This window comes from Onychomys torridus, chromosome 7, assembly GCF_903995425.1.
Source record: "Onychomys torridus chromosome 7, mOncTor1.1, whole genome shotgun sequence".
NCBI classification, from domain to species: domain Eukaryota; kingdom Metazoa; phylum Chordata; class Mammalia; order Rodentia; family Cricetidae; genus Onychomys; species Onychomys torridus.
Window position 1 is genome coordinate 76660081 of NC_050449.1, and position 19580 is coordinate 76679660.

Sequence of the window (19580 nt, forward strand, 5' to 3'; positions counted from 1 at the left end):
GCATGAAGACGCACAATTTTACCTTAATTTTTCTCTCAGTGTCATCTAATTTTAACTCTGCCGTAACCAGTTTCTTGGCCAAATCATCTCGTTCTGGGAGGTGCCTAGCCTCAGAGATTTTTTTCAGTTTCTGCAAGGAAAACTTCGTCCTAAATAGTTCACCTTCTGTATCCTTCACCCTTTTCTCCGTCGCCCGCTCTTTCTCCTGAGATTTCTTTAAGCGTTCTTTGAGTGCAGTAATCTCATTGTTATGACGCAGTATAAGTTGCGAGATTTCACTCTCTGCGTCTTCAAACTTATTCAGCGCTTTCTCCTGACGAAACTGAAGACTTTTCAAGGCCTTGTTTTCTTTGAGCAGCTGGGCTAACTTGACCTGCAGTTCAGACACTTCGTTCTGCAGCTCGTTGATTTTCAGAAGCCTTGCAGAAAGAACTCGCTTTGTAACAATGTCAGGATCTTTTCGAAGCGGCTCTCTGTTGAGGCTTTGGGACCGAAATCCGACTCGGGCTCCCTTTTTGCTGGGTATAGCCTTAGGGCTAACTTTCCTAAGGACTAAAAAGGAGATGGTAATAATGTGAGTGAAGTCCATACCCTTGTTATTATTTATCCATCCAGAACTAGAGGATCTACATAGTTTTCGTTTTCATTCTTAAAAAAATGTTTTTATAAGCTAGGCACAGTGGTGCACGCCTTTAATATCAGCATTTGAGAGGCAGAGGCAGGTGGATATCTGAGTTCAAGACCAGCCTAGTACATACATTTAGGTTCAGGGCTATGTAAAAATTAAATACCAGGATTTTTTTTTAACGGTCCTGATACGTTTCTCTTTTAAAGAGGTTTTGGGGTATGTGATGGCTCAGTTTGCATACTGATTTGCCAGAGAAGCACAAGGACCAGAGTTTGCTCTCCACAACCCACATAAAAAAGCCAGGCGTGGTAGTGTGAGCTTGCAATCCCAGGACTGTGAAGGTAAGGACAGAAAGACCCTGCAGCTCACTGGCCAGCCAGTCTAGCCTACTTGGGCAAGCTACAAACCCATGAAGAGTTACTGTCTCAAAAAACAAGATAGATAGCTCTAGAGAAGACACCTAAGGTTGCCCTCCACCATCCACACCCACATGATACACACACACACACACACACACACACACACACACTCACACATACACACACACAGAAAAGCATATGCAAAAACATACATGCATATAAATAAAATAAATATCATTTTAAAGCACATAAAATTCTTGACGTACACATATTAAATTATAACATTTCTCAAAAATTTGAAAGTATTTTTATTAACATTTATTGAGCTTAAGCCTCGGATATATACACATCTACCCTTTAAAAGAGGTATCTAAAAGCCTATCAAAAGGCTAAAATACAGAAACAAACAAGCAAACCTCCAAGTCAAAAGCCCCCATCAGGCCATCTTAGTCTCTGCCTACTGTCTGTGGATCAGAGTGTAAAGCTCTCAGTTAACACCTCCAGCACCATACCTGCCTGAGTTCCAGCACACTCCCCATCATGATGATAACAGACTAACCCTTTGAAACTGTAAGCAAGTTCCCAGCCAAATGCTATCTTTTACAAGAGTTGTCTTGGTCATGCTGTCTCCTCACAGCAAAAGAATGGTAACCATGACCATGACAGAAGTTGGTCCCCGGAGTGGGAGTGTGGTGGTTTGATTGAGAATGGTCCCATAGCCTCATATGTTTGAAAGCTCAGTCCCTAGTTAATGGAACTATTTGGGAAGGATTGGGAGATGTGGCCTTGCTGGAGGAGATGTGTCACCAGGCCCAGTCTCTCTCTCTCTCTGCCTGCCTGCCGCCATTCTCTCTGCCATGATGATCACAGACTAGCCCTCTAAAACTGTGAGCAAGTCCCCAATGAAATGCTTTCTTTTATAGGACTGTCATGGTCATGGTGTCTCTACAGCAACAGAACAGTAAGTTAAGAAATTCGTCCCGTTTGGTCCTGTTGCTTGGCCTCAGGCAGACAAATGACCTCAGATTTTAACTGAAGACATCACAGAGCAGAAAGCCTTACCAGGCAGAGGGGAGATAACAACTGAAATGTTCTGACTGCTGCTGGGATTGTTTTTCACTGGTCTGATTCTTCTCAGGATCTTCTCAAATAAAGGTAAGGCTTACAGACTTCTGACTCCTTACCTGGGGCACTTCCGGGAGAGGAATAGAACAATGAATATGCTTCTTGCCGACAGTTCCCTAGATATGTAAATCATCCTTAGGAATACCAGGCATTTTCTAAGGTTCAACTTGACAAGAGATGTGTGTTATATAGAAGCTTGAGATCATGCCCCCAGCTAATTCTAAGAACCAGACTCAGAAGAAGGCTAAAAATTGAAGACCCTGACATTAATTCGCACATCTATGAATACCTGATTTTTGACAAAGAAGCCAACACCGTACAATGGAAGAAAAGAAAGCATCTTCAACCAATGGTGCTGGCATAATTGGATGTCAACATGTAGAAGGCTGCAAATAGATCCATATCTGTCACTGTGCACAAAACCCAAGTCCAAGTGGATCAAAGAACTCAACATAAATCCAGTTACACTGAACTTGACAGAAGAGAAAGTAGGAAGTAGTCTTGAATGCATTGGCATTGGAGGTCACTTCATAAATATAACACCAGTAGCATAGACATTGAGAACAATTAATAAATGGGACCTCCTGAAACTGAGAAGCTTTTGTAGGGCAAAGGACACAGTCAATAAGACAAAATGACAGCCTACAGAATGGAAAAGATCTTCACCAACCCCACATCTGACAAGAGGGCTGATCTCCAAAATATACAAAGAATTCAAGAAACTAGACAGCAAAATACCAAACAATCCTATTTTAAAAATGGGCTACAGAGCTAAACAGAGAACTTTCAACAGAAGAATCTCAAATGGCCGAAAGACATTTAAGGAATTGCTCAACATCTTTAGTCATCAGGGAAATGCAAATGAAAACAACTCTGAGATACCATCTTATACCTGTCAGAATGGAAAAGATCAAAAGCACTGAAGACAGCTTATGTTGGAGAGGATGTGAAGCAAGGGGAACTCTCCTCCACTACTGGTGGGAGTGCAAACTTGTACAGCCACTTTGGAAATCAGTATGGCAGTTTCTCAGAAAACTGGGAATTAATCTTCTTCAAGACCCAGCTATACCACTCTTGGGCATAAACCCAAGGAATGCTCAATCATACCACAAGAACACATGCTCAACTATGTTCATAGCAGCATTATTCATAATAGCCAAAACCTGGAAACAACCTAGATGCCCCTCAACTGAAGAATGGATAAAGACAATGTGGTGCATATACGCAATAGAGTACTACTCAACAGTAAAAAAACAATGACATCATGAAATTTTCAGGCAATGGATAGAACTAGAAAATATCATTATCAGTGAGGTAACCCAGACTCAGAAAGACATTGTATGTACTCACTCATAAGTGGATACTAGATGTAAAGCAAAGAATAATCAGACTGCAACCCATAGCTCTAGAGAAGCTAGTTAACAAGGAGGACCCTAAGAGGGGCACATGGATTACCCTGGGAAGGGGAAATAGATGAGATCTCCATGAGTAAACTGAGGATGAGGGGGGCAATATAGAGTAAGGGATGGGAGATGAGGACATAAGAGAAGAGGAAGGTTGCACTGGAACAGGGACAGAGTGGGAGAGCAAGGAAAAAGATACCATGAGAGAGGAAGACATCATGAGTATAGGGAGGAACACAGTCCTAGGGAAGTTCCCAGGAATCATCAAGGATGACTCTGCCTTAGACTATTAGCAACAGTGGAGAGGGTGCCTGAACTGGCCTACACTGGTAATCAGATTGGTGAATAGCCTAACTGTCATCATGGAGCCTTCATCCAGTAACTGATGGAAACAGATGTAGAGGTCCACAACCAAGCACCAGGCCAAGCTCTAGGAGTCCAGTCAAAGAGAGAAAAGAGGGATTCTATGAGCAAGGGGCCTCAAGATCATGATGGGGAGCCGGGCGGTGGTGGTGCACACCTTTAATCCCAGCACTCGGGAGGCAGAGCCAGGTGGATCTTTGTGAGTTCAAGGCCAGCCTGGGCTACCAAGTGAGTTCCAGGAAAGGTGCAAAGCTACACAGAGAAACCCTGTCTCGAAAAAACAAACAAACAAACAAAAAAAAACAAACAAAAAAAATCATGATGGGGAAATGTACAGAGACACTCAAACCAAACTAGTGAGAGCTCATGAACCGTGGACCAATAGCTGTGGAGCTCCCATGGGACTGGACTAAGCCCTCAGCATAGGTGAGACAGTTCTTTAGCTTGACCTGCTTAAGAGGCCCCTGGCTGTGGGATCAGAATCTGTTCCTGGTGCATGAGTGGGCTTTTTGGAGCCCAGTACCTGTGGTGGGACAACTTACACAGCCTTCGTGCAAGGGGACTTGGACCTGCCTCAGCTGAATGTACCAGGCTCTGCTGACTCCCCATGGGAGGCCTTACCTTGGAGGAGGTAGGCATGGAGGGTGGACTGGGGTGGGGGGGGGGGGGGAGGATGGAGGGCAGGAGGAGAGAGGAGAGGGGGGATCTGTGGTTGGTATGTAAAATGAATAGAAAATTTCTTAATAAGAAAAAATATGGACCACATATTGATAGGTATTGATATACATACAAAACCATTGATTTTATATTAATAAATATATAAATAAATAGTTATTAATATAAAAAACCAAACATGATTCTTAGGGGGAAAAAAGAAGCCAAAAAGGAACGGCAATCAAACAAGAGATGCACTCAGATGTCAGCAGATGGGCATCCTGAGGCACTGGACTGGGGTCCAGGACAGTCACTCCCATTCAGATACATATTCTTTGCAATTTTCTTCTTCTTCATTATTGTTATTGTTATTATTATTGTTATTATTATTATAGGAGTGTGTGTGCACATGTATAGATCCAAGGGCAGAGCTGGAGTTTGTGGCGTTGGGTTTCTCCTTCCTCCATGGTTCCTGAGTCAAACTCATATCATCAGGCTTGAGGAACAAATACTTTTTACCTGCTGCTGAGCCACCTTGCTGGCCCTTTGTAGTTTTTAACATGTAAACATTACTTTTCAAGGTAGTAATTTTTAATGAAAATTTAATTACACCCTTTCTTAAATTGGTCCAGCAGCTGTCCCCCACAACAATAATGAATATGGTCTGTTACCATCGGATGTGGGTACTTCATTATGTGGGTACTGTTTTCTTCTCAGCCCCCAACTTCCCACACCCTAGCCGGCATCAGGAAGTCTCAACACTCTGATCACCAATCTGATTACCAGTGCAGGCCAGTTCAGGCACCCTCTCCACTGTTGCTAATAGTCTAAGGCAGAGTCATCCTTGTGGATTCCTGGGAACTTCCCTAACACTGCGTTCCTCCCAACACTCTGCAGTGTGGTCCTAACCGTGCGCCGTGCATCAGTGTATCATAATTACCTCACTTGCTGTAACTTATTGTTCCACGCCATTCTTACAGACTACAGACTTGGTGCATCCTGTTGCCCGATGAAATGGGATTTTCAACCCAGAGATTAGAATGAAGATATGTATTTAATAGTACACAGTTATGCATGCTCCAGAATAGTAACATTCTAATAACAAAAATTACGTTTAATAACAATCTAGTCTCTTTTAAGTCAGTGAATGACAAACAAATTGGAGGATAATCCAGAGTCCTAAACCCGTCCCTCGGTTAAGTTACATGTTTTCAGTAAGCACCAGCTCTGTCGATGAAAATGCCCCATAACTAGTTTATATTACTGCTTTTAGTTACTTAAAAAAAAAAAAAAATAATAATGAAGTACAATTGCTCTGTAGGTTTTGCCCTTACAGTTAAGGGCCTCTTCAATCACAAGAAAGACATTCCTTTTTTTTTTTCTTCTTGGAGCTGAGGATTGAACCCAGGGCCTTAGCGCTCTACCACTGAGCTAAATCCCCAACCCCAAAAGACATTTCTTTAGGAAGCAAGAAAATGAGCAGTCTTCTGGTTCTCTCTTCTGTATGACTCTGAATATAAAAATAGTAACATAACCCGGGCGGTGGTGGTGCACGCCTTTAATCCCAGCACTTGAGAGGGAGAGCCAGGCGGATCTCTCCGAGTTCCAGGCCAGCCTGGGCTACCGAGTGAGTTCCAGAAAAGGCACAAAGCTACACAAAGAAACCCAGTCTCGAAAAACAAAACACACATACACACACACAAATAAAATATATACATAAAAGCAACACATAATTTATAAAGATAAAGCCCATCTGCAATGAAAATCAGCCCACTCCGTGTACACCCCGGAGAGTCCGGGTGCCTGGCAACTTTTACAGTAGACACTCACCTTGGTGATGTACCTGGTTCTCTGACAACTGTCTTTTGGGATTCTTCTCCTTCGTACTTGGACACGAAAGCAGGTTGAGGGGTGACGAATGGTCAGAAGACTGTGCTGAGGACCCAAAGTCAGATGAATAGGGAGAGTAATGGTGCTTGCCCGCCTGTCTTTCCTGATCGGTGTCTGGACTTCCGGCTCTTTCCCCCATCGTTTGGAAAAATGGCCGCTAGTCACATAATTTTACAGATTCATGAAAATACTGAAGAGTATTTCTGTAGTCTTGGTATCCTGGTAATATTTATTTATGTGCAGTTTGTTTTCTTCACAATGTGTCTGTAGTCCACATCAGTCAACACAAGATACACTTTCTTCTCTACAGAGGAAAGAAAATGAAGTCATCAAAGGGTCATGAGATAATTTCTCTAATCAAAACGAGAGTGACTAAAGGCAAAATAATTTACAGCATCCCAGGATAAGGAAGAGGCTATCATTTGTGTTTTTATACATTAACTTACATATTGAAATAAGACACATTCTGTCATGGCCTAGAAATAATATTCCTTCTGAATACTGTCAACTAATTCTGATTTTACTTTAATCCTGAGAATTATAAATACAATCCTGAAAAATCTACAAGACAATAATGATCAAATTGCCAGTATTTTCCTATGTTGGGGTGTGGTAATAAAAAAATAAAAAGACCTAGGAAGAAAAATGCCTACCTACCCAGGCAGTGGTGGTGAATTCCTTTAATCCCAGCACTTGAAAGGCAGAAGCAGGTGGATCTCTGAATTTGAGGCCAGCCTGGTCTACAGAGTGAGTTCCAGGACAGCCAGGGATACATAGAGAAACTCTATCTCAAAAAACAAAAACAAAAACAAAAAAAGAAAAATATATCTAATATTGACTATGAAAATGTAAAGCAAAAGTATGTTTTTAAAGTTTAAAACATATTTGGTGAAAAAAAGGAATCCTTAGCACATAAGGCTAGCATCCCATACAAAATAAGGTAAAAAAATGAAATGAGAAAAATAGATGATAATACTCCCAAAAAGGTAATATACATTTTTACCCTATTCTATTGCCAAAGATGCTTCAAAATAGTAACAATGTGGCCAGAGCTACCATCAGGAGATTCTGAGAGAAGAAATTTGGCAAGATATATTTATTTTATTTATAGTTTCTAAAAGTTAATTGACTTTGGATTTTTGAGAAATGTTTGTAACCAAGGATGACCTTGAACTCACAGCAAGCCTCCTGCCTCCACCTCTCTCAACTGCTGAGATTACAGGCAAAAGACACCATGGCCATCTTATCTATGTTTTTGACATTTAATTCAATAATTCTATTTCTGGGTGTCCCCACCCCCAATCTAAATATGAGGAAAAGTAAAAATGCTTCATGTAATATTATATGATGGTCTTCAAATCTTTAAAAGACCTACAGAATATAGCATTTAAATGTTTTGTTAACTTAGGGCTTTTCGTGACAATGAGACACATCTGCTCCTGGCAGCACCAATTTACTTTAGAGATGATGGGCATTGAAGAAACTCCTTATGGAGTTTGCTTTCAGTGTGGCAAGGTTAGCCATTTGGGCAAGAGGCTGCTTTTGCCTGGACTGACTGACAATATGTGGTATATTGGACATGCAGGACCCACAGGAAAGTGACCACTGAACTTTGCCAAAATAAGGTTGGGGTTGCGCTTTAGGGTTCCCGCTTCACAGAAGAAACTGCCAGACATTCTGCAGGACACAGAGGAAAGTGACTGATGAACTTTGCCAATATAGATGGGACAGCTTTTCAAATTTCTTGCTTCATTGAAAAGTCTGCCAGATATTATGGGCCTGTAGGCTGAAGATGGAAGCCCCAGCACTGCAGAAGAACTTGGGTGACTGTCCAGGCAGTCAGATGTCTCCGTCATTTCTAGAGTTTTTGGAAGCTCTCTGCAATGCACTTTTGTTTACTTAAATATTATTTCCTTCTGGGGCCTTCGATGGAGTTGAAGACTAGATAGTTATAGCTGCAGTTTCCCTCAGTTACGATAGAGACTAAATTAAATATACAATTTTGTATTTACTAAGAATAGATTATAGAGTGTTTTCTTTCAATGTACCAGACATAAATTAATTGGAATTCAGTACACTGTGAATGTAATCATTACTTGATAATTGTTCTTACTGTATTCAGTCTTACTATGTTAAAGTTAAAGCCTTTCATTTTTGTTTAGAAAAAAAAGGGGAGGAAATGTTGGGGAATATGATTTTAAGGTGTGTTACTTTTGTTTATGTTGCATTTGTTTAACTCTGTGCAGCTGTATTGTGTTACTCTGCCTATCTAAAACACCTGATGATCTAACAAAGAACTGAACGGCCAATAGCAAGGCAGAAGAAAGGATAGGCCAGGTTGGCAGGCAGAGAGAATAAACAGAAGAAGAAATCTGGGAGAAAAAGCAGAAGGAAGCAGCCAGAGAGGGAGGAGGACATCAGGGGCAGCCACTCAGCTACACAGCAAGTCATGGAGTAAGAAATAATGAAAGGTACACAGAAATAGAGAAAGATAAAAGCTCAGAGGTTAAAGGTAGACAGGCTAATTTAAGTTAAGGAAAGATGGCTAGAAATAAGCCAAGATAAGGCCGGGCATTTATAATTAAGTATAAATCTCCATGTATGATTTATTTGAGAGCCAGGTGGTGGGCCCCATCTCACTGTAACGTTGGCTAGCCAGGATGTTCTCAAATTAAGAGATCCACAGGTCTCTGCCTCTGCCTTCCAGTGCTCCCAAGTGCTGGATTAAAGGTGTGTGCCACCATGTCCAGTTTATAATGCAACTTTTTAAACTGGAAACAACCTAAATAAACAAATGTTTAATTTATCACAGATTAAGAAAAGGCCTGAAAATCAATACCGTACACATCCTTGGAAACATACAAAAATTTTGTGTTCAAAGAAATGTTTACACTTACTATGGTAAAGAAACCTCTAACTAGTGCATACCACATATCTAAAATGCACATATACACTGAAAGGATGTGGAAATAGTGAGGATTCTTCCCATCCAAACTCAAGAACTGGAAACAATCTGAAAAGCAAGGGATGAATCAGCACACAGAGCCTGTTGGAGCAAACGCATTGTAGATGACTCATTTTCTTCCCTCCCCAATATATTTGTGTTGCTAATGCGATGGAAAAGGACTACTTTTATAACGAGAATAATTCCTCTCTTCATATTTGGGAGATGGGGCCTTATTGATAGTAAATATTAATAGTAGAGTGCTTCTTAATACATGGAAAGAGGTATGCACAATGCAGTACTACTACACACCAAGCCATGATAAACTACAATGCCCAGAATGTCATCAGGAAGGAGCTGCCTTTTTAACAGACTGTAAGCTCCTGAAGTTATGAAAGTGATCATGACTCTGTATTTGCTCTATAGTCTGGGGATCTCCAGGATATGCTATGAAAAGGACAGAACTGAGGGCATTGCTCAGAAGCACACCACTGGCCTAGTGTGAGCAGCATGTGTAAGTCCATGGGGTGAGGAGGAGAGCACCAGGAGATAACAGCACCCAAAGCACAGCAAGTGTGCAGGGAGGGATAGATACAGTGTGGAAGCTTTGTCCCTGGAAGGGCTATGCTCGGGTTGACGGTATCTTTAAGAGACCAGATTTACACAAAGTAATTAGGTCATGAGAGTATTACCCTTGGAAGGAATTAATCCTGGTCTCCCATAGAGAGTTCTTGAGATGCTGTGTTGGTTCTACAAAACCAGGCCTAGACCAAGCATGATTCCACACACCTGTAATCCTAGCTACAAGAAAGAATGAGGCAAGAGGATCGTGAGTTCCAGAGCAGCCTGGGCAACTGGGCAAGGCTCCTTCTCGAAGTAAAATAAAGGGGTGGATACAGCTCAGTAGTCAAGAGCTTCTGTAACATAGGAAACAGACCTTATATTCAGGGGGTGCCCATGGATCAGGTCTGACCCCCGAACCCCTATGACTTCTTGTCTCACCATGATCACCATCACGGAGGGCTTCCATCATCTGTAAGAGGTCCTTACAACAGACCAAAGAACTGCAGCTGCCCAGTCTTGGGCTTCCAATCTCTATACTGTGAGCTAAATAAACCTTTCTTCTTTGTAAGTACTCAGCTTCAGCTATTTTGTGACATGACAGGAAAAAATATATAACCTTTTACTTTAAAAAAAAAATACAGGGATAAATAAAACGTTTAAAGGAATGTGTTCTCTGAGAGTCAGGCTATGCAGTAGAACTCCCAACAACGCCAGCAAAGTTCTACAGTCTGGTCTATGAGGTCAATGACTATCTCTGTAGTAGAACTTAAAATGTCACTCATGTGACTGAAGAGCAAATGCTTATTTCGTTCTAATGAATTTAAATTTTAAAAGCAACATGTGCTGGTGGTTTTCTTACTGAAAAATAGCTACTAGGGAAGGGAGAGACAGAATTCAGGGGCAGTAATGGACGCTAACCTCTACTGTACCTAACTGTTTACAGACTTGACTTCAGACACTAGGACTTCAGGGGAATGAATTTTTTAGAGCAAGTCCTATACACTAGGAGAAATCAAACAAATGAGGTAAATAATATTCAGTTGGTGACAAAAATATAACATAGCCAGCTCAAATTACTTTAATATACAACTTGCAGGATGGAAGGCAAGGACTGACACCTGAGGTTGTCCTCTGAGACACACACACACACACACACACACACACACACACACGCACACGCACACGCATGCACACACATACACACACGCATGCATGCACACACATACACATACACACACACACACACGCATGCACACACATACATGCACACACATACACATGCACACGCATACACATACACACACACACACACACACACACACACACACACATTCGCACACAACACCCCCCCCACAGTAAACACACAGTAAAATGTTTCAAATATGACAAAAGCAAATAACAGAACTGTTAAAGGCTGGTTTAGGTGATCTTCGTTGGTTCTTACTCTCAGACTAGTCCGTGTGTACCAGGGACAAGCAAGTGGGCAGCTGCTGCACTGCTTGGGCACTGGAATTTTCAATATGGAAAAAACAAGTATCTGCTTAGATGAGCTCTAATGTCCTTTTTTTTCAAGACAGGGTTTCTCTGTGTAGCCCTGGCTGTCCTGGAACTGCCTCGGCCTCTGAGTGCTGGTGTTAAAGGTGCGTGCCACCACTACCTGGCTGAGCCCTAACGTTCTTAAGCCCAAAATCTGAGTCAGAAGCATCAATATGAATGTATGGTGGCTTTTATCTCTTAATTTTTTTTCAAAGAGAAAAAGAACATTTTATATCTATGTCCACTGAGAAATCCTAGAAACAGGAAGCAAATGAGGCACCCCCACACATCCTATCTAAATATCACTTCCTCGTAAAATGTCTGACATCATGTCTGAAGGTGGAGGTGTGTAAGATTGCCTGAAGAATCCAGAGGGTTGGTTATTTCAGAAAGCAAAGAAGCAATAAGATGATGCTGAGACTCTGAAAAGGGCCTATGTGCCAACTCGAAGAGGCTCTTAGTGCAAAGACTGAACACTTTCATCATTCAAAGGGACTGCATAAGCATGAGATTAAAACAGGAAATACACTTAAGCCCACAAATTCACGAGATACTAAATGAATCTCTATCTAATGACGTTTTCAAGATACTCCAGGGGGAAACCAGGCATGTACCTGGCCTGTGCTGCCAAGGCTGTATCTGAAAATAACAAGAGATAAAACACTTCTTTATAGAATTATTTTTCATCAAATAGTGGAAAAGAAACATTGAAATGCAAGATTAGAAGTCTGTCCATTTACAAGCACTAATAAAGCAAGGAACAAGGCCATGGTCATTAATGGTGGGAACACCATAGGAACAGGCACCTCCTGTGAGGACACGACTCTGCAGTAGTGTGTCCTCCTGCCCCAGGTTAAATCTGAACCTGGTCAAGCCTCCAAATAGAATGCAAGCTACAGGAAATGCAGCATCTTCCTGAACAAACTGCAAGGAGTACAAACTGTGCTCAAGAGGCTGTCTGTGTGTTGAGTCTAAAGCAACATCCTGTGCATGCCATCGCTATGGTACCCAAACAACTCTTAGAAGACGACTGAGCCAACTTAAACACAGGCTGAGCATTGCATGTTAAGGAATTACTGTGGCTTTGGGTGAAATGCAATTGTGCAGTTTGTATTTGTTATGAATCTGCCTTTTAAAGATATTTGTTCAAATACTTCAAAATAAAAATGAAGGGATGTCTGAGGTTTGCTTCAAAATATCCCAGAGAAGGACACAGATGAAAGATCACCAAGAGTTGGCAACTGTAAGGTGATGAAGAACATCTTCATTATCCTGCTACCACTGCTTCTCGGAATGGATAGGGAGACGGAGAGAGAACCTTGGGGTCCAAATGCAGGGCCTTGCACATGCTAAGTACATACTCTACTACTGAGCTGTATCTCCGAAAACTTAATTAATACATCTTAGCCTGATGTATTAATGCCTATCTCAGACTGTTAAAAATTCACTAATGGATCTGAAATCAACAGTTCTAATGGCTATTGATATAAAAACTAGGACTTAGTCAGAAAAAGCACTTGCCATCCAAGTACAATGACCTAAGTTTGGATCCTGGCACATTTAAAAAGCTGGCTTCAGTGGCACATATCAGTTATCCCAGTGTTTACCTCTCTAATTGGCTAATATGAGGCAAACTAAAGTTTCATTCAATAGCCAGCTTTATTCAGAGCATCAGACAATTTATACTCTGAGGGTTAAGAGTCACATAAGTGTACAATCACAAGGACAAGCTGCATGTGGCAAAAACGTTTTCCATAGAGGCATATAAACAAATAACAACAGCAAATTGCAATGAATAACCTGAAGGAAACTCACTGTCGGCTACACCTGGGAGGAGCACGAAAACACGTTCCAAGAACAGTCAGTCCTGTGCTTCGAAGAAACTGAGATACAGACTCATGCCTTGTTTTCTTGGAGTTTTATCACAAGCATTTAGAATTCTCCTCTCACGGCTCCATTCTTGGACCATTCTGACATCCCAACAGTGGAGCTGTAGAGACAGGATGGTCCCTGAGGCTTACTGGGCAGCCAGCACAGCCAAACTGGTGAGCTCCAGGTTCTCAAACAGTAAGGTAACAAGCAATCGAGGAAGATACCGTGTCAACCTCTGGTCCCTACATGTACATATACATGTATACACACCAAAAATAAATGAATACCAGACTAGTTTGTCCCCTCTGCCATCCATACAGTGGGACCATTAATAGCAAGAACTAGAGAAATGTTTTGAGGATTAAATGGGATAATTCAGTAACTCTCACACAATTAATTACATTCCATCTGAATGCTAATAATGTTATAGTTGGTTATGTAAAATGTATTGTTTTCATTTGTATACCAGAAGCAGCTCTCCGACCTCATCCATCTAGACATCAAGGGGACAGCTGGCTTGGCAAGGGGAAGAATACACAAAACAGCGCTCTTCCCTCCTCCCAAGAACTTACAGAATTCCTACACCCATTATCCAGCTCCTGCTCCCCACAAGTATTTTAAAGGTTTAAACTTTTATGCTTAGTCTCCCTTCATCTATGGTCAACAGGGTCCATAATTATTAAATGGAAGATTCCAGAAATAAACAACACACAACTTCTAAATCTCACACTGTTCATAATGTCTCATGGCATTCCACTGTCCAGTGTAGGATGTGAATTATCTATCCACCCAGAGTATGCACACTGCATATTCTTCCTGACCATTACTTGGTTAACAGGTCAGCTCCACTGAACCACAGTGCTTATGTCCTGCAAGATGTAGGACACTCAGCTATTTCTCCAGCACCATGCTCCCTGCCATGATGATGATGGACTGAACCTCTGAACTGTAAGCAAGCCACCCCAATTAAATGTTTCCTTTATAAGAGTTGCGTTGTCATGGTGACTCTTCACAGCAATAACAACCCTAAGCCTTCAAGAAGCATTCTCTTTTCTACCTGACACCCAAATGAGTAAACACCCAATGTACCAGCCATATTGGCTTCCTTCTCTTTATCTTTATGCCCCCTTTGGTCATCTCTAAGTCTGACTTTCAGAGTCCAATATCCCCTCTTCCTAGTGGACAGGTCATTTCAAATTCACATGTTCCAAGTTAAAATACCTTTATCCCACCTGACTCTTTCCTATTTTCCTGACCTCATTAGGGGGACTGCTCTCTATTAAATGACCCAAGTTACAAATCTAAGATTATTCTAGATCTTTCTCTCTTCACATCCCTAAGTCATCTACAAAACCTGACAGCTTAACCTCCAACTACTGCACTGTAGATCTACCTGCTTCTCACCATCTGTATTGCTCCTGCCCAAGTCTGAGTCGCCATCTTCTCTCAGCTGGACCGCTGCACTCACGGCCGCCGACAGCCTGCTTTCATTCCCACAGGCTAATTCTTCCAGGCAGCCAGAAATAGCAACCAGAGCAGAGATTAGACAGCAGAGCTTCCCTGCTCAGGCCACCTCAACGACTTCCTAAAACCACCAGACTCCGTAAGTTCAAACCTGTCCGAGACTTAGCAGTCCCTTCCTGCCCCAGCCTTCACATGCACGCCATCACTCTCTTCTCTTTCCCAGGCTAAATGGCGTCTGTGCTCCCCACCTGCCAACCCTGGCACTCACATTCACCACCTAGCACTCTCCACAGTGGCTCCCTCACCCTGGGCTCAGCACAAAGGCCACCTTCTCAACATCACTTCGGACTGAATTTGATTACACTGAACCCAGTCGCTTTATCCTGTTTGTTTTACTGTCTGTATAGGCCTTTTAGCACTGGAAATACTCTTCTATTTTCTGTCAGAAACTTTCATGGGCTTATTTTAAATAACTGAGAAATCTAATGAGACTTTAGGCAAAGTAAAATTCACCTGCATTTATATCTATAATTTGTACTTTACTAATATTTCTGGTTTAGAGACAGAGTCTCAGGTAGCCCAGGCTGGTCAGCAAGCCACCATGTAGCTGAAGATGGCCTTGGTCCCTACTCCTAAGTGATGGGATTACAAGTGTGAGCCACCATAGCTAGCTTAGAAATATTGTAAAATGAATTGAATTAATTACTTCTCTTTTTAAAAAAATGTGTAACTTAAAGAAACACAGCAACAAAATGACCCCTAATACCATTCTGATAGACTCCTAGAGCAGTGTCTCACTCAGCCATCAGCAGAGAAGCTTCTTCCTTCAGGAGATGGGAACAAATACAGAGACCCACAACCAGACATTGCACACAGAGAGTTCTCGGAACACTCTTTTCTAAATGACATGTCTCTAGCAGACGCCCCACCCCACCCCTCCCCACCCAGCCTCCTCCCCACCCACAGCTCGGGGAACACTGTGGAAAAGGAGGCAGAAAGATTTGAAGAGCCGGATGGATGGAGAACAATGAAATAAGGCCTTCTAAACACAGCAGGACCAAAGCACACATGAAGTCACAGAGACTGTGGCAACAAGCATAGGCCGGAATAGGTCTGGGCCTGATGGGGTCCCACACTGACAGGCTGAGTGAACACAGCCCCCATCCCTAATTCAGAAGCTGTCTCCAATTGACAGCTGCTCTCCCAAGGAAAAATTAGTTCTCCAACAGAGTTTCACTGGGTATACAAACCACTCAGGAGGGCAGGCTCCACACCCAGCAGTAAGCGACCAAGGAAAAGAAACTCAGTGGCATCTCTGGAGGGCCTCTGTCTCACACTGCTTTGCTGGGGCTTTGGGGTCTTTGTTTGTTTACCTTACGGGTCTTTCGTGTATAGCTTATGTTTTTCTCCAGTTTTGTGTTTTAAGGGCTTTCTATGTGTGTGAATGTGTGTGTCTCTCCATCTACATGTGTTTCTTTTGCTTTTTCTATGGCTCTTTTCCTTCTGTTTGTCTTGTCCTATTCTCGTTTGTTTGATTTTGTTTACTTTATTATTAGATGCCTGTTTGTTTTCTAATAAGTGTGTGTGTGTGTGTGTGTGTGTGTGTGTGTGTGTGTGTGTATGTGTGTGTGTGTTAGAGAAAGAGAGAGAGGGGGGGGGGGTTGGATGGGAAGGGAGGAGGAGAGGGTGGGGAAGAGTTGGAAGAGGGAAAAACATAATCAGAATATATTGTATGAAGAAAATCTATTTTCCATTAAAGAAAAAAAGATGTGCAACTTACAGAATGCTGAAGATTCATGTTCCATGTGTAGGTTTCCCACTCATTTAAACTAGTCATTGTGACCAGGAGTGAATCAGTTATCTGTTTCTCCTGAGGGGTGGAATGCTTTATGTATTTCATCAGATTAAAGTTAACTAGCTAAAAGCAGTGTGTGTGTGTGTGTGTGTGTGTGTGTGTGTGTGTGTGTCTGTGTGTCTGTGTGTGTCTGTGTGTCTGTGTGTGTCTGTGTCTGTGTCTGTGTGTGTGGCTAATTAAATCTATAAGAATAATTATTTTCCTAAAAATGGCCAAGAGCACTACTACAGCAATGTCAGGAAACTATCAATTCCAAAACATTTCATTTTTTATCCAAAAGTAAATTTCTTTAACAAGAATCCCCAAGAATACAGGTGATACCTAACTGGTCAGGACTCCTCCAGGGCTGAAATGCCTTCTTTATCCCCAGGTTCTCGTGGATGTCAAAGTGAGCTGTGATCCTCAGAGATCACTGTGTACACACAGCTCACGTGAGTCTAGGAACAAAGTGTATAACACCAAGGCCTTGTTAATCCCCCAACAGAACCCTGTGCTGGGTTTCTGTGTATAAAACATCGCTCCCTGGTTACCTCTGCTGCTGGCAGGCAACAGGACAAGAAAACTACGAGAAACTAAGAGCGACAGCCGGAATTAAGGAGCACGGTCTTCTCAAGAAGGAAGAAGGTCTGGAGTGGTGAAATGAAGGTGAAGAGGCACAGTGCTGCTCTCAAGCTACAGCTGCAAATTCTACAGAGAACATGAGAAGAGTACAGAGAATGAAAATCCAGTTTCCTCACTCTATTTACATGCTTCTGCATATTTCTCCAAAAAACTTATTTTATTTGCATACAATCTCTCCCTTAAATATCAAAATATATTTAAAACTTTGAAATACTAAAAATGTTTAAATTATGTTGTATTTTAAAGTATGATTTTAATATGATCAGTCAGACCACAGCAAATGCTATCCTTCACATCTCTGGCACAATCAGCTTCTTTAAAAAATGTTTTTAGAAATAGTCAACCAAATGAAAGCATAGCTGTAGTATGTATTCCCAAAGTTTAGTCAATCAAATGAAAATACCACAGAGTGTTCTTTCATCCACCCATAGACACTTGTTCAACACCCACCAAATGTCAGACATTGAACGTTGAATAAGCTACAAATAAGAAGTGAGTAAGATAACTCATTCCCTCACAAGAACCGACTCTGAGCCAAGACGAGGAGAAATAATACAACCGAATACAGCTGCTGGCGGTACGGAGAGGTAGCGAAATGAGAGGCAAGATTAGTGCCAGAAGGGAGCTGGGAGGTGTCCAGAGGAGGCAACGCTCGGTCTCTGTTCTCGGGCATTACTAGAGGTTAAGCACAGCATAATCTGGAGGAGGGGAGAGACTGCGTGGGCAATGGCAAATTCGGTTATTAAAAGCAGGCAGCTGGTGAAGAAGGCTCCTTCCAATACAAACAGCAGCACCTGTCAAAATAAACAGTTTAGCAAGGGCTGGGCATGGTGGCCATGCCTTTAAACCCAGAGCCCAGAATGCAGCCTGGTCCCTATATCAAGTCAGCTAGGGCCTAATAACAAAAACATGGCATACCTTCAAATCGCAAATAGTTACTAAGCGTGTGAAATGTATCAGCGGTACTGAGATATGTGGTCATCAGAATATGTACGTGGGACGTCTGTTTTCTGCTGCACCTCTCACAACAGCAATGACAGGGATCAGCCTAGACGTCCACCAGCAGGTGATGTTATAAAGAAAATAAGGTAGATGTACGCAATGAAAATATATTCACCTATAAAAATGATATTGCAGGAAAACGGATGGAACTGAAGATTGTTCAGGGTCATTTAAATAAGCCAGACTCAGAAAGACAAATACCTCAGGTTACCTCATGTGTGGAATCTAGGTATAAATTTATACATGAGAATGGAGGTCTAAAGGAAGTAAGGAGGAAAATAAACCAAGGTAATGGAAGTCATTTTCACTGTATAGTAACCAATAACTTTTGCACACATAATACATGAGCTTTTGAAAATTTAATACACACACAAAAAGCCAAAAAAAAAAAAAAAACTAATAATCTTTTCTATATTGGTTATGTGTTGAAACGATATTTTGGATTATTCAGTAACCAAATTTATCTGCTTATATTTTTGTATGCTTACTGCAAAACAAATATGCTTCACATGATACTAATTTTGGACAATTTGGTTTGAAATGAATACACCGGCTGTGAGCATCAGTAAGTAATGAGTCAGGCTGGGTTGGGTGGAAGCTACCATCACAGGAAGATTTCTTATGGAAACAAAGGATTCTCAGGAACGTTAAAGCACTCAGACTTTCCTTTACAAATGTCCATCTCAACCCAAGAAATGGAGGTTTCATCTACAGGAACATAATTAGGGATACAGGGCTTCAAACTGATGTCAGAGATACTCAGCAAGTCAAATAAACTAACGTTGATGATGGATTAAATGTGGACTATGAGAAGAATCTGAATTTCAAAGTTTTTGACTTGTAAAACTGGATACAAATGATACCATCCAGCTGCATGGGGTTTGCCAGTTACCAGACATACTGAGTTTGGGGTGCCCATGGGCAGGTTAATCTGAGTGCAAATACCTAAAGTTGCTGACACAGGAGTGGGAGAGATGCAAAACTGGGATTATAGATGGTAGGAGCCAACAGGAAGGATGGAGTTGGCCAAGAAGGATGGAGTGAAAAGACGTAATTGAAGACTAAGTTGTGGTGGGCAGAAGAGGGTGTCCAGACTCCAGGGTTGACAACAAAAAGGCGGACCAGGAGAGGACTGCTTGAGTCTTCTCGAAATGAGTTCTGTGACCCTAAAGAGATGCAGCTGTGGGAATATCGCTTCTCCAAGGGCATCAACTGATTTTTGACATCTGAATGACAGTTTATCAACTTAAAGATTCCAAGCAAACTAGTCTTGCCTGTCATACCTTTGAATAAACGCATT

At 41.8% G+C, this 19580-nt stretch overlaps 1 protein-coding gene across 3 annotated transcripts in view; it reads right to left on the bottom strand.

Annotated features, from left to right (window-relative positions):
• Lca5 (lebercilin LCA5) overlaps nucleotides 1-19580 on the bottom strand; it is a 47863-nt gene that overhangs the window by 26839 nt on the left and 1444 nt on the right. For all 3 annotated transcript variants that reach the window (XM_036193817.1, XM_036193816.1, XM_036193815.1), the window contains exons 2-3: nucleotides 6363-6726; nucleotides 23-552 (exon numbers count right to left, since the gene is read on the bottom strand). In XM_036193817.1, coding sequence (XP_036049710.1) covers nucleotides 23-552; nucleotides 6363-6561 — 729 coding nt within the window. In that variant the 5' untranslated portion in view covers nucleotides 6562-6726. The remainder of the gene's footprint in view (nucleotides 1-22; nucleotides 553-6362; nucleotides 6727-19580) is intronic.